At 38.7% G+C, this 15,803-nt stretch overlaps 1 protein-coding gene across 8 annotated transcripts in view; it reads left to right on the forward strand.

The window, feature by feature from the left end:
* Positions 1 to 15,803, forward strand: part of LOC134528320 (PH and SEC7 domain-containing protein) — a 129,540-nt gene that overhangs the window by 70,113 nt on the left and 43,624 nt on the right. For 4 of the 8 annotated variants that reach the window (XM_063361845.1, XM_063361848.1, XM_063361843.1 and 1 more), the window contains exons 2-6: positions 8,689 to 8,755; positions 9,353 to 9,406; positions 12,580 to 12,958; positions 13,133 to 13,323; positions 13,410 to 14,161. In XM_063361845.1, coding sequence (XP_063217915.1) covers positions 8,689 to 8,755; positions 9,353 to 9,406; positions 12,580 to 12,958; positions 13,133 to 13,323; positions 13,410 to 14,161 — 1,443 coding nt within the window. The remainder of the gene's footprint in view (positions 1 to 8,688; positions 8,756 to 9,352; positions 9,407 to 12,579; positions 12,959 to 13,132; positions 13,324 to 13,409; positions 14,162 to 15,803) is intronic. The other 4 variants (XM_063361851.1, XM_063361852.1, XM_063361849.1 and 1 more) reach the window with 1 other exon arrangement.

Here is a 15,803-nt window from a genome sequence, read left to right on the forward strand (position 1 = left end):
CAATTAAATTTCGTGATGTATCTGACATATATGTTGTTAGTTTTAGTCAATAACTATATTAGCTACCAAATGATTATCCCATTACATCTGACCAGCATTATGTTTTTCAACATATAAATTCATTTGTGTCACGTAAAAGAAATTTATTTTAGCTACGAAGCGTTTTTTTATTTTTTATTTGCATTAATTGCTTTGTGACTTTTATAAGTATTAATAGCAATACTAAATTTTTAAAGCAGGAGTTAAAAAAAAAACTTGAACATTATTATAACTCGACAATTTCTTGCCACAATATGTTCCATAGTCCCGTCAAAATTGCATCCTTCTTTGCTCTCATTTGGCTGTTGCGCCATGCGTCCGTAACAGAAATAAAATATATTCATTTCCTTCCCATGCACGCGACCTCTCTCCCATGCCAACGACCGTTCTATGCGCTATTTTGAATCAGTTAGGTTCGAAAACACGGCGGTCAAATCTTGTGCGCTCGACCTACTGTTACTGCTTTTTTTTTTTTTTTTTTTTTCAATTGTGCACCCAGCTTAAAGCATGAATGCATGCATGCATGCATGCAATGCAATCCCCTTGAGTGCTTTCTAACTTTTCTAAAAATACAGTTTATATCCTTTATAAACTATATTTATAAACTATATTTATAAACTATATTTATAAACTATATTTATAGAACAGTGAGAAAGCACTCAAGGGGATTGCATTGCATCTTTATCTTCATTTCTCAACCATCGAATGATAATGTTGCCACAAATATCGTGGTTGCCCCAGGGCCGTAGCCAAGATTTGGTGAAGCAGGGGGTCCATAATAGCCATTTTATAATTCTTTATGAGAAAATGTTATTTTCAATTATCTTTTAAACGTAAATTAGTGGTCACATTAAAATCTCAGGAAATAGTGGACTTTTATAACGTCACCGTTTACACATAAAAAGATACATGTAATGAGAGAAAATGTAATTTGTTTTCATTGTTTTTAATACTCTGTCCTTAGGTAAATTTTTCGATTTCGTTAAAACACCTCGCAGATACGTAATGCTATTAAATACATGAAAAAGGCGTGTCAATTTAGTATGAAAGACATGATGCAGTAACACTTGTGCAAACCGGCATTTTTTTGCAGACTACTTGGAAACCCAATTCCTAACGCTTTTGTGTATGAGGCAAGTCGGGCTGTATAGCCTAATGGGGAGGAAATGTAGCCCTCTAATGCTTACAATAATTAATCCTTCCATAACAATATCTCTGTAACCTTACGTAGCTAGGTTGCTACAATTTTTTTTTATTTTGTCGTCTGTTTTTGTTTCTTTTAAACCCTGTGGGGAGGCCCTCCCCCCTGACTACGTCCATGGTTGCCCTGTGCACGACCAGAAGACTGCGCCAGTTCAGAGCCTTGCTCTTAGAGGTGACACCGCGCTAGAAGCACCAGTGATCGTCACACTTATCAACCCACCTCACTAACACAGGTACACCCCTGACTAGGCGGGCCCCTTAATGTTGTTTTTTTTTTCATTGTGAAAACAGATCTAAAGAACTGTATCTCATGTAAGTGGCTGTGTTCAACGACGGAAATTCTAATTCATCCTTGTTAACCATCACTAGGCTTGGTAAAAGCACCGTTTCGGCGATACTTTGGGAGTTGCAATATGGCGACGGTTAGCTAAAAAGTGACTTAACTAACAGCATGTCTTCTCCCGATAATTGACTACGCGGGCTCAACGCCTTTCGTGCTTAGTCACGTGGCGCGCCGTGTTGCAAGACACCAGTGCGGTCCAGCTCATCTTGGCGCTTTTGGATCCCTTCTCAGTCAGTTCGGTGCTGAAATGCGAGATCGCTCATCCTTGTTTGTGGGAACGGGTAGTTTTCGCGAGAGAGAAAAAAAATTACCTGAACGCTCATTGGACTGCAATACTGTGTGCCCACGCCAACGGTTTCTTCCTTAAAAATTAGCGGTCGTCTGCATGAAGAAGCCGTTTCCCTTATTTGGTTTGCGTCGTTCAGGACACGTTTGCTTCTGCGTAAAATTGCTGTTTTTCGTGCGCCGAGAGACTGGTACGTACCTGGAAGAAACTCCGCCAATCAACGAAAAACAGGCTATGCTATCAGTGGCGGATGCGGATATTTTTTGTGGGGTTGGTATTAAAAAATTATTTTAAAGTGAATCACGTGTATTTAAAAAAAACATTACTATTGACTCTACGACACTGGCATATGGGCCTACAGAACCAGCAGTAGGCGACGCGGCTCACACAGTTGAAATTGGCAGGTATTGTAACAGCTCACATTGCGTCACCAATAACAACGTACTGCCTTCACTGATATTTTTAAAGGAAAAAAATTTCAATTTTCGCCCCCTATCGACCCCTGCGTCCGCCACCGAGTCTGGAAATCTTTTCGCGAAAGATACATGTCGAATTCAGTTGGTTACAACGTAGGCTGATTTTTAAAAAATATATATATTTTTACATCTCTGCGAACAGAGATTACTTCTGAAAGTGCGATCCAAATGTTCAGGTTTAGCTGGAATGCATGAATCACAAATTTTGTGGAGGGTGGCATGTTTTGGCCAGTTCCAAAATCGGGATAGATTTATTGTACTTGGTGTCAGTAGCGGATCCAGAGGGGGGGGGGGGGGGCTAAGGGGCTCAAGTCCCCTCCAAAAGCATCTGGGTCTACTATTGTTTTAGTGTTTGCCTTGATAAAGCCTAGCCTCAGCTGGGTCAAGCCCCTCCCAAACCAAAATCCTGGATCCGCCACTGCTTGGTGTACAATTTTCTAATTGGGATTGTCTACTGTTGAAGTTTCTCACATCGGCTCGGTGTTCATCCAGAGAGAGGATCTCTGGTCGGCTCGCAGTCGCATGGGGCTGGAGTGTGACCTTATTCCCCGGCGCCCCAGCGCGGGTCGATACTCACCCTGGCGCACCTGTCTCACCCCCCCTCCCCCTCCCCCTCCCCGCTCGTGTACGCACCCCAGCGGCGTTTGTTTATGTTCCTAGGGGTGCATTCACTTCACACACCGCGTTGGTAATTTTTTTTGACGTGACAACGTCTAATAAATCGATGAACGCCGGCTGCACGCACGAAAAAGTGCCCCGTTACGCACATTGTCCCGTTACACACATTGTACCGTTACCCTCATTGTCCCATTACGCTCATTGTACGCTTGCGCCGCATCTATCTCTCTTCCACTTGATTGGCCTATGCGTCCGAGGAGAAGAAAGACAGCGACAGCACGCAACTTACATCTACACGTGAACTGTTTCGTCGACTGTTTTTAAGTGAAGTGAAAAGTTTATGTGGTTTTCATTGCTTATTACAACAACAATTTCGGCAATAAAGGTTAATTATTCTTGCATTTTAAAAATCTGATTACTAGTAGGTATAATTTCAAGTATTTATTCTTTTATTATTAAAATTAAAATGATTCAATTTTATTCATAAAAGTATGCAATCATTTCATCAATGTTTTGTTATGACGTTGTCACGTTAAACTATCGTCCGTAAACCGACTTTACAGACAACCAATTTTTTTTGTTAATTTCAGATCTCAATTAAGATTTTTGCTATCTTTACTACGAAGATGGTGCTATAGACATGGTGTGGACAGTTAGTGTTAATTAGAACCTCTTGCATTTTCAACATTGATATCCTTCATATGCGATAGGTTTATCTAAAACCCGGTTAAATTATAAATTATAAAATCCTTCTACGTTGTTACAAGTTACCCGATGGTGATCTAGCAACTGGTGTACTTGATGTGTCAAAATTATTATTGTAAAACTTTTTTTCACCTAAGTTGGGAAAAATATTTTGCAAAATATCGACGTAGGTAGTATGTATGTACGTTATTTTGGGTAATGCAAGGTGAGCTGTTGTCATGAACGTAGATCCAGAGGGAGAAGGGGCAGGGAGGCCCTCTTTGAGAAGCCTTACTTGCGGTTGCAAAATCGTAACTGTGAAATCATAATGATAAATGTTATCCTTCAACCCCTCCCTTTCCTCTGCGAATCCTACAGATTTTCACCCATGGCTGTGGCATCATGTGCAATTTCAACTGTGTGAGAAGTCTTGTCGCCTACTTCTACTTCTGTTGACCTGTCTGTCAGTGTGTTAGCGCCAATAATAATTTAATTTTTTTTACTACAAGTGTTCAAATTTTAATGTATTGTTACGATCGCGGGTTCGTAAAGGATAGCCCAATTAATAGATTTTACTACACACTACACAGTTTTATTGATGGCCACTACTTATGTCACTTACAAATAATCTTCTAAAATAGCAAATAAACAATTGCACTTAAAGAAATGTCTCTTCCCCAGTCAATTGTTTTCACGCATCGCACACCTCGCTGGGCCGCACCTCTGGCGTAACTCTCGCCGCAGCACCCCTCGTGGATCTCCGCCGCGGGACTCCGTCGCCGCACTCCGCCGCCGCCGACGCACTTGCCTTCGCCGAGGATCCGCCCGACGCCTCGCTCGGAACTTCGCTCGGGACTCCGCCGCGCTCGCGACACTATCGCCCGGAACTTAACTCTTCGCCCTGGAACCTTCGTCCAAGGACTTCGCCACTCTGCCGCACCCGCGGCACTATCGTCCCGGAAACTCCGCCGCGGGAAAGCTCCTGCCTGAACTCTGAACTGACTCTCTCTCTCTCTCGAGGCCGCCGTCCTCGTTTTATATATCAGCCGCAATTTCCAGAACTCGCGAGCGCGGCCGGGGCCAGTCGCGTCATTCCGCGCCGACCCGACGGAAGAAATCTCTGGAAACACGTGTCGGCGGCTCGCGTAACTCCGCAGCTGTCCGGTGTCAGTTACGTGTCAAAGGCAGGGCGCCGCGCGGGGAGTGTTGTGAAGGAGGGGGGAAAGCGACAATCCTTGTTATCTTCCAGGCGCGCGCGGCGCATATCATGTTGCGGCAGCCGCCAGCCATCTCTGCACCTGCACATGTCCCGGCCTTGCTCACGTTCGTAACAATATTTTTATTTTTTGAATTCCCCCATCCCCCCCTATGGCCGATAAATATAAACTAAAAATATTCCTGTATTCGCCACTGTAAAGAAGTGAAGTTACATGCACCATTCAGCTGTGGCATTCTCGTTAGTGACTGTGATACATTTGGCCAGACAAAAATTATAACTCAAAATATTTGCCGGATTATGTTACGAACAGAGGCTTATGTTTGCTATATGTCTGCCGCAAAAGATTGTCATGTAATGCTTGTATTGAAAAACGCCCGAGAGAAAACTCATGACGGGAAAAAAAAAACGCAATTTCTCAGTGTGTGGCGTTTGTCAGGAACTCCAATATCATAATGAATTCCAAACAACAAGCCTGTTGAGTGCCACGCCGGGTGGCTGGAACGGAACCAGCGACCCTTGTCGCAGGAGCGGTGCGCCGACCAACGTAACCGCCAAGAAACCGCCACTGTGATTGGTCAAGTAGTCAGGGTGCTCGTCTACGGGTCGTTACCACAACGCCGAAATACCATAACGCCGAATGTCAAAATTGACCACAACGCCGACAGCTAGAAAACTGCTGTGTACCACAACGCCGAAATAACAACTGAATGAATTTGTGTGTGTTTCTTAAATGTACCTTAACGCCGAAATACCACAATCAAACCTAACCTTACCTTACCTAACCTAGCATAATATAACCTAACCTAACTTAACCTAGCCTATCCTAGCCTAACCTAACCTAGCCTAGCCTAGCCTAACCTAGCCTAGCCTAACCTAACCTAGTCTAACCTAACCTAGTCTAACCTAACCTAACCTAGTCTAACCTAACTTTTGTGGCATTCCTGCAATGACATTTTTTGGTGTTAAGTGTATTTCGGCGTTGTGGTACACAGCAGTTTTCTAGCTGTCGGCGTTGTGGTGCGTCCCCCTCGTTCTACTGCCGAGGTGATCTGAGTTCAGTCCCGAATTGTTTTAAGTGAAACTTCTTTACAGCTATTAGGGTAAGCAAGTATAATGCTCAGAAGGCAGTGATCAGGAGTTGCACAACCTATGGCACAGAAGGAAAGGGCTCACAAGTGGGGCGCTAGATGGCATGTTTGCATTATAGCACACTTTCATACTTGCGTATTCGAATACTTGTGCACTTACATAAATATGCACTTCCATACTTCCGCACTATAAAGGTAATTATAGGTATTATGTTTATTCATTTGTATAAATCATTTTATTTTGTAAATATTTGCTTGTACCTATATCAACAACAATGGGTAGCAAAGCACACTTTCATGACTAAATTGTGCTAGGAGTACTGTAATAACTGAAAAACTTTTGTTTTAAAAATAATTGATTTGTATTGGAGTTAGGAATGAAATAACTCCTAAGAAAATTCGAGAAAAATAAATAGTCTTGGTCATAAATATAATAGATGTGTGATAAGCCTTCTCCGATGATGTTAATAGTAAATTGTATAATATAATATAATATTCTTGAAGAATTAGTGAAATAAAGACTGATAAACAATGTTAAAATTATAGATGATAAAATAATATTTCAGAAATACTTATATTAATATCTGTTTCTGACCTTAAGTGTATCAATATTGTGAATATTGAACTGAACTATTCGCTACACATTAGTGCTTCTAGATATTTCCTAGAACATTGTGAGTCTACCTGGCCGTTCAGCATCAGTACCTGACATTGTGAGTCTTTGTTACAAGAGATCAGTAAGGACTTTCATGAGGTGACGAGCGATGAGGAACAAATAATCTCCTGGGAATTTGAGGAGTATCCATAATGGTGCTGCAATGAAACAAGTAACATCTAGCCCATAGTCATGTGTGTTTTTATCTTTGTGTGAATATTCTTACTAGTAACTTCAAAACTCTCTTTTGACTAATGTTATAACTAATTGATAACTCTGAGGTAGAGATATGCAGTTAAGCTAAAAAGTATTGTGCCTTTGAGCAAGCTGTTAGCACCTAATTGAGTTAGATGCTAGTTAAATGATTAATTACTTGTTTGATTCACTAGTTGAGTCATTGATAGTTCAGTTACGCCAAATTAAATTGTGCTTAATATTACATTAATAGTGTCCAATATTTGTGTTTGAATTTATCATGGATAAATGCATAATGGTTAATGACTAATTTCAATTACATAAATTTTGGGGGGATCATTCTTTCATTATGTAAATGTTTGATATGGTGATTTTGTAGATTGAGATTGACTTAAATTTTGTATTGTAGGATTGGCATTTGATAATTCTAACTTATTTAGTTTCAGGAGCATCCTCATAATTTAATTCCCATACTTGGGGTAGTTTATGTATCATACAACACTCACATATTTTGGCAAAGGGGGTGCTGCTGCCCCCTTACCAAAATTGAAGAAATTAATAAAACAAGCAGCAGTGCCCTGTAGTAAAAAAAAAATTTGTAACTAATGGTTTTAAACTATTGTTCAAAATAAAATTTTTGTAAAAAATATTTTACTCCTTTTGTTGTTGTTTGTTATTGTGTGGCCTCATGAACCCTCCACCCCCGTGAAAGATGTTGAATCCCGGAATTTGCCTTACCCCGTTTCTGTCCGATTCGAGAAAATATCCCCCTTCTGTTTTGACCTAGATGTGCCCTTACAGTGAAGTTTAGTAATTAGAACAACATTATGCATTGTAACCTTGGTGTGTGTCATTATGAAATAAAAGTAGAAATGATGAGTGAATTGTAAGTGGTTTCAATAGTGAAACCATTGGCTGTGATGTTTACGTTCATCTACAGTAGAAAAAATGTGGGAACATTGGCCAGTGGTGGATCACCCATTCTAACTTTAACTAACTCTGAGTAAAATTAAATTTTATAAAAGGGGAAAAGTTGCAGAACATTCTCTTAATCAGCCTGTTTATCTTTCTACAACATCTCTCTCTTTTAAACACTTTGAGGCAAACTGAGGCAGGCTACTTAATAAGAAGGTGAGATATTAAGGTGGAATATAAATTTTTCAAATGCATTGTCTTTGTACTTTTGCCAGGCCCAATTTACGAATAGTCACTATGGGTATTTATGTAATAATGCAAAAATTTCTCAACATTGGTAAACATGTTCAAAATGCATAATGTATTACTGTATTAATACTCTGTAATCTTGTGATTATTATACTTTTCTAATAGTTCCCAATTATGATGAACATAGCTAAAACTTCTTTATTTACTGTGCAGTACTCTTGGGACATGACAATTGTTTACGCACAGTCTTTTAGCTTTATATGGTTTATACATTGTTGAAGTTGTTAGATTATATTGGTAGTTACTGATATTTCGTGAGCTCTTAAGAGTTTGTAAAAATTCATGCATTCTATCTGTTCAATAAAATCTACTGAACACTAAATTTTATTTTGCTCTATGATTGTTTTATATTTTCCCAGTGTAATTAGTTGTTTTATAAGAACCAAGAAAACCTTTTAATCATCTTTTGTAGGTTCTAAGAAGCATTGATGCATGAAATGATATATTGTGTGGTGTTTATAATAGTAACATTAAACATGATGTGCATGTTTAAAGTTAATTAAATTGTCTTGTCATTTTGCACTCTTTTTGCCAATATCACTTAAGATTTTTTTGTCCCACAATCTTCCATAAGAATAGGGTTTATTGCTAATGAAGGAATGTATGATTTCTGCTGCAGTGTTTAGTGTTTCTAATCTGTAACATGTTTTGTTTGCAGGTCGAAGCTGGAGACGTCATCTTGAAAGTGAACGAAACAGATGTCAATAGATTTAGTACAAAGGAAGGTAAGTGTTATTGTATCTATTTATAAATGTTTAACATGTTCTCATAACACTTACTCATCTGATCAGGTGATGTACAATTATGTAGGCCTGCTTAGGTGTTTATAATAAAAATTGTGTGCAGATATCAGAAACTTTCATTCCTTTGTATTTTCATAGTTTTATTCATAGTAAGTTATCATAATTTATCATGTATGTCTATTAGTTTCTTGGACTAGATACTCATTGATAGAGATAAAAATATTGATTAAATTTCCAACTCCATCTGATTTATGTGTGTGTAGATATATAAGCATTAATCACATATGTCTTACATACAAATACATAATTTAAAACACTAAAAAACGATTTAATATCTAAACCATTTTGTAATATTGTAGTTGTACCTCACTAAGTAATTCACACAAATTTAGAAAATTTTATATTCTTAATTTTAAAATTGATCTGGTTTAAAAAAATAGTACACTAAAATTTTAACAGAAATAAATTCATTTTTACATTCTTTAGTATTTTTATAAATTAGTTTTTATGTTTTAATTTATTGTTGGAGAAAACATATTTTTGTACCATTTATATGGACCAATTTTATATATGTTTCAGTCTTAAAATGCCTGAGGTTATCCACCGACCCGGTAACGTTAAAACTAAAAAGAGGTGAGTGCCATGAAAAATTTTCTCTTCTTTTTTTTTTTGTTAAGTTATTTCTGGAATATATGTGTATGTTACTTCAGTGTTATTGTTGTTGGTTTTTTTTTGTTTCAAAATAGCATGGGTGGACAAAATATCTAAGCTGAAAAATTTCCAGAACGTGTTTAAGACTTGAATTTCCTCCAAATACATAACCAGAGTTTTTTTTTTTCAACCATCCCATTATAAAGTCAAATTAAATCACTACTATTAACTTCATGCCCACTTTTAGTGATCAAGTATGTTCAGAAATGAATAATAGCAGAGTTTTTATATTCTTGAAGCTTTATCAAGACTTATTTCATACCATGTTATTAAATAACTCCCCAAGCCTCTGGTATTTCCCACAAACCTTTATTGAATAAAATTTGAACATTTTGTCCACCCATTTGTGATAGTAGGATAGCTGCTAGAGGTTCATACTCCTTCCACACTGTGAGTAAGTGTATTCACTAACTTTGTAAGATGACCTTACCTCGAGGTTGAGTTCAGTAGCCATGCTACTTTTGCTAAACATTTTTGGAGCGATTGTGTTATATTCCACATGTACCTGTTTATTCCGTTGTTGCATACATGTTACAGATTGGCGCCATGCCGCACTTGTACACCAAAACCTGAGTCAGTCGTGCCACACTTAACATCTTATTCTTCCTTCACTTATTCTCTAGAACATAACATATCCCACAGATTCAGTGACGAGATTTGAACTATGTCCCTTGAGCTTACAAACCACACACTATGCCACTGCGCTACCAAGCCTGACAAAAGTTTGTAAAGAGAATATGGTGTGTAATGTATAATGATTATAATGCCAGTCTTCTTAGGTATTTTAAAACTTGGAATTACTCTTTACTATAACTATTTTAGTTTACCAAATATATTTCAGGGTAGTTTCACTGTCATAAGGTTTCATTTGGCACACCAATATGTTTTATATGTCTCCTAATTTTTATGAAAGTGACTGTATACTGGATTATGTTGCTACACATGGGTCCGCCATATTTGTGATACATTTCAGTTCATCGACTTCCGTTGCATTTTCACGAAATTACTCCTGCCAAATGCTGTATACCAAGAGATAAGATGTTTTCACATCAAAAAAATATATATTAATTTTTGTTCATTACCTAGGTACCTGCATTTGATAATATGTTTTATTATTTAACTTGCACTGTTTCAAAACAATCATGGCTTTTATTGAACTAAGAAAATGAAGTAATCAATGCAGAAAAATAATTGTGTCCGTGAATAAATAAAATATAAGACCCAATTATTTTTTAATCTATGGATTTTTGATACAGAAGTTGTGTGTCAATAGGGCCAGAATGCTGTGTTGCCATATCCTTTGGCCATAACTTTTATTTTGTTAACAACAGTGATTAGAGAATACCAAGTATGGATAGTGTTGTTAAGAGCAGATAAATGTTAAGCCTGGTGTTGTTAACAGAGTCTGTGAGTCTTTGAATAGCCCTCCATGTGTTCCCTAAGCATGCTCAGTATGTGTTGTGTATATTTCAGTAGACTGTTGGGAAGAGTCTAACCCATCCCTGCAGTGCAGTGTCTTATGTGTTAATGCCTTTCTGTTAGTGGGCTTGTTTGTGCTGGAAGATCAATTGTAGTGATGTATACCTGCAGGACATGATGGGGGGAAGAGTAAAGGCATGGAAGCTTTGTTTAGCATGGAAAGTGTTGAGCTTCAGTGTTGTCATCCCTCTCATTTACTCATATTCTTCAGGGGCAACACATTAACATCACGATAATAACCAAACAAATCATCAGTATAGTGCCAAAAGTAACCAAGTCAAAAAGTAGCAAAACTGATTAGTTGACTTTATCAGTTTTTTATGAACAATGTTTTAGTTACTGAGACTTGTTCATAATAGTGACATTTTAATTCCTTATCTACTGGTGAGATACTGACATGGGCATATTATTTTTAGTTATACTTCTGCCCTTTATAAGGCAGATAGTAACTATTTTTTTTTTTTTTTTTTTTTTTATTACAATTCCATATTCTTATTGTATAAGTACAAGTATTAATCCATCTGAAAGCATTCTAAAATTTAAAGTTGTTTGAAGTTTGTATGTAACCTAGAACACACAAGATTTTATTTTTAGTTTATTTTACAATGTTGAAGTTACTTATATGTACATTGCTATTACACTAAACATGTTAAATTTTGGCAATGTAATTTATTTTGTGTGCAAATTCAGGATAGTAAAAATGATTGAGTAGAGGAAGATAGCTTAGAAAAATTGAATAACAGTAGTTAATTTTATGGCAGTTATCTTTCTCAAAGTTACTGCAATAATCTCTGGCCATTGTTTACTTCTTGTTTTTCATTTTCATTACATATGGCACACAATGACTTTTTTTTTTTTTTTTGCAGTTTTTAATGACAGTTATTTATATTAATTTGTTAAAAATATATATTACTAAAATATATATATTTTTTTTAATGATAGCATGTCTTTTTTATTGACAAATGATTTAAACATTTGGATATTGGAATTTTGATCTAAGTTGATTGAACATCCAAAATACATTTTTGTATTTAATCTAATATAGGAAAAATATAGGTTTTTTTTTTTAAAGTAAATTTCTGCATCTTAGATCTAATTTAATTAACATACTACTGTGTTACATCAAGGAAAAGGTGTACATATTATATATTGTCCATTGGTATGGCTTTGTAAGTTAAAAATAAAATAATGGAGAGATAACAAATAATAATTCACTCCAGATCACACCTGACCTATGAAATTGGTTCAATTATTTTTTTTAATGTATTGTTTTACGTTTGTTAATATTGCAGCATTATTTTTAAACTTTATAAGTGAATTTTTAGGGACTCATAATTTTTTTTTGTAAAATTTCGGAATCACCAGTGAACCACCTGAACCCTCCAGTCTTCTGCCCTCCCTGAATTCAGAGCAGTGCCCGCCACTGCACGAGACAGGAGTTCTTCTCACCGAGGCAACAGGTCTAACTTGCTCATCTACTTTAATGCAAATAAGGTAGGGCTTCCTGATAATACAAATAGGTTTCCTACAGCTGATGGTGTGCCGCGTGTCGTTTGTAGTTGGTGTAGCTGGTTCTGAGACGCTTGTCGAGTGTTGGCAGTGCGCCGTGTGCGCAGATCCAGTGATCAAGGAGAGGGTGCGGCACTACCTCTCCTCCCCCCAGCAGCTCCGCGAGGAAGACCTGACTGAGTTCGTGGCGAAGGAGCAGAGCAGGCTCCCGACCCTCCCCGACCTCACCTCGCCCTCGGATGACAACGCGACCGGCTCGCGCAATGGCACCTGCTCCGAGCTGGAGGCGCTGCTGCCCCCCGACAGCTTCGAGGAGGTGGACAGGACCCAGTGGGAACCCCTGTCCTCCAACGACAAGTTCTCCCGCCCTCGCCCGCCCCGCTTCGAAGCGTTCATGATGACGGGCGATGTCATTCTCAACCTGTCTCGCACCCAGCAGAGCTCCGGCCTGCTCCCCAAGCACCAGAAGAAAGTTGACAGTCTAAGGTTATTACCGTCTCTTTGAACAGCATGCCAGAATTAACGAGTGAATTTACGCAATCAAAAAAATTTGGTTAAAAAAAAATTTAATACTACAGGAAAATCCTGAAAAAAATTTGTTTTATAACTATATTTAAGTTGTAATATCTTAAGGTAGTTATTTGTGTGTTACTACTGCAGGTATCACCACCATCATCACCACTACCACAACCATCACCACCACCACAACAACTCTGTGCCTACCAGCCCCAATGAAATGGAGCTGGGTCATCGTAATCACCACCACCACAAACTGCCCAGCGGCACAAACTCAGCTGGCACATCCCCCGTCGGGCCCAACAAGAGGGACAGTGCTGGGCCGCAGACGTCAGGTATCGTAACTCCACACCATTAGTTGAGCAGTGCTTGTTCGTCCACTTCGTGCTGTGTTTCATTTACGAACGGGTTTGTGCGACAGGTGTCCCGTGCTGCCCTTCGGGGACCCAGGCTCCGTTTCCCGGATTCGTGCGCACGTCTCGTTCCGAGGACCACCTGCAGTTCCAAAAAGACTCGTCCATAAGTGCCGTCGACATCGACATCGACGAAGACGTGACTTCGTCGCTCAACACGCTCCTGGACACGCGGCCGGACAGCGGCGGCAGCAACGACCACGACAAGGACCGCATCGTGTGGACGTACAACGCCCCCGTCTCCTCCCCCGGTTCCCCCTCGTCGAGCGAAGACACGAGTCCCCGGCGTTCGCTATCGCCCCAGTCCCCCACGTCCGTGTCGTCTTCGGTCATGTCGAGCAACTCGAGCTCGCGGGGGGGCCCCGCCCCCTCGGGCCCGCTCGGCGGCCTGCTGCAGCCCAACGGGGAGCTGAGCCAGTCGGAGGCCGTCTCGAACATCTCCAGCCCCGACTTCCAGGAGGAGGAGACCCTGGACATCCTGAGCACCCGCGACCTGATGGAGGTGAGCGACCCCAGCGACAGCGACTCCACCCTCCTGGTCAGCGACAGGGTCCCGGCCCACCCGGCCCACCCCGCGCAGGACGGCGCGGAGCACAGGATCGTGATCCAGGTGAAGGGGCCGGACAAAGACTCGCGGCCGCCCGCCAAGCCGCAGAGGCCGGGTAACGGACTGGAGCTCTCGGTGGGAGGAGCCTTGCCCTCGCGGTCGCCTTCCAGTCTCAGTTCGGGGAATGTCACCCCAGAACTAGTCGGCTACCAGGTACCAATTGGCTTGTGTGCTTACAAATTACCACGTTTTATTACAACTAAAAACATGTTTATTTTCATTAACATCTGGAATCACCTTGCTTGCAATTATTTTTAAATTTTTAATTTACAGTCTTACTTTATTGTCGTAGTTATTGTACCTTTATTGACCATTTTTATTCAGTTAGAAATATGTGTTCGGTGCTTTGTACAAATTGGCTGTTCATCACTAGTAATTTTATACTGCACCACATATTATTGCAAGAAATGTCATTAATTCACATATTACTAATGATTAATTTTATAACATATTGTAAAAGCTAAATTATATTAAAAATTATTGAAATTATTTTGATAGGAACAGATTTATAAGAAGTTGTAAAATCAAGCATGACCACACTATCTTTGTTTATATATATTTAATGGATTTAATTTTCAGTGATAATGTAATATTAAATTTATTTGTAAGTAATGTTTGTTTTTGTACTGATACCAATTGTATAATTTTTATGCATGGACTTGTTATGCTTTGACTTTATTAGTTTGTGTAATACTAAAACATTTCATCTCTATCCTCTCAAGTCTAAAAACACAACTGCAGCCAAAAAAAAAATGGCGGCAAGTCTAGTATGTTTTTTTATTATATGTATCTTGTTGAGATGTCACAGAATAAGTTTGTTACTTTTTCAAACTTTCAAATCTTATAGATTTTAGTCACCTAAACTTAAAATTATCTAGCTCAATCTTCACTTTAATTCAACATATTGAAAATTAAAACATTAATTTACCTGCAGTTATACAAATTGTTATTCTGTGCAATTTTGTATTTTCAAGTGGCTAGTTTGGGGACCACAGAAGTGGCTGTAAGTTGATTTTATGGCTGTGTGATTATAATTTATGGGGACGTGAATTTCGAAGAAGTTTTCGTAAATTTTTGTCATGTGTACAAGTATGCTAGGTATTTTGATGATGTGTTACATAATAGTTTATACAGTATTTTACTGCACAGCATACTTTCATAAGAACAAGTTACTTCTTTTAATAGCTGTAATAATAATTAGCATGGAGGAGTGCACCGTTATGGTGAAAGTAATGCCCACCAAAATGGATGACTTTGAAGCAAGGTGATTTTCGACGTGACGTGAATCAAGAAGTGCTGAGATAACATAAAATGTTGAGAAACTCCACTGGCTCACTGCAGCATTTAGCTTATTGCCTACTTATGAACAGTATTGAGCTTGCAGCCGCTAGGGGTTTGAACCCTGATCACTTTGGCTTGAGGCAAGATGTCTGGCCACTAGACAACTGTGACTAACTGTATTAGCCACGAGGAGGCTAGACACTGGAGTTGTGAAAGACACTTGTCTTAGGTGTCAGGAACATATTATTAAGATTCTATGGTCATTTTTCATACAGGAAGAATTTTTGTAATTTGTAGTCTAGCCGATAACTTTGCAGTCACTGACATTTATGAAATAAATACTAGGTGAGTTTAAAAAAAATAAAATATAAAAAAGTGAAAACAAACTATTCATTAACTGCAAATTTCTACTCATATATAGTTTTAAGATAATTATGCTTATGGGTATAGAAGTGTTTTATATTTCCAGTTTTCCTATCTTATGAAGTTACCTTGTATATATTATGATGAGCAC

The sequence above is a fragment of the Bacillus rossius genome, chromosome 1 (assembly GCF_032445375.1).
Source record: "Bacillus rossius redtenbacheri isolate Brsri chromosome 1, Brsri_v3, whole genome shotgun sequence".
Lineage (NCBI taxonomy): Eukaryota > Metazoa > Arthropoda > Insecta > Phasmatodea > Bacillidae > Bacillus > Bacillus rossius.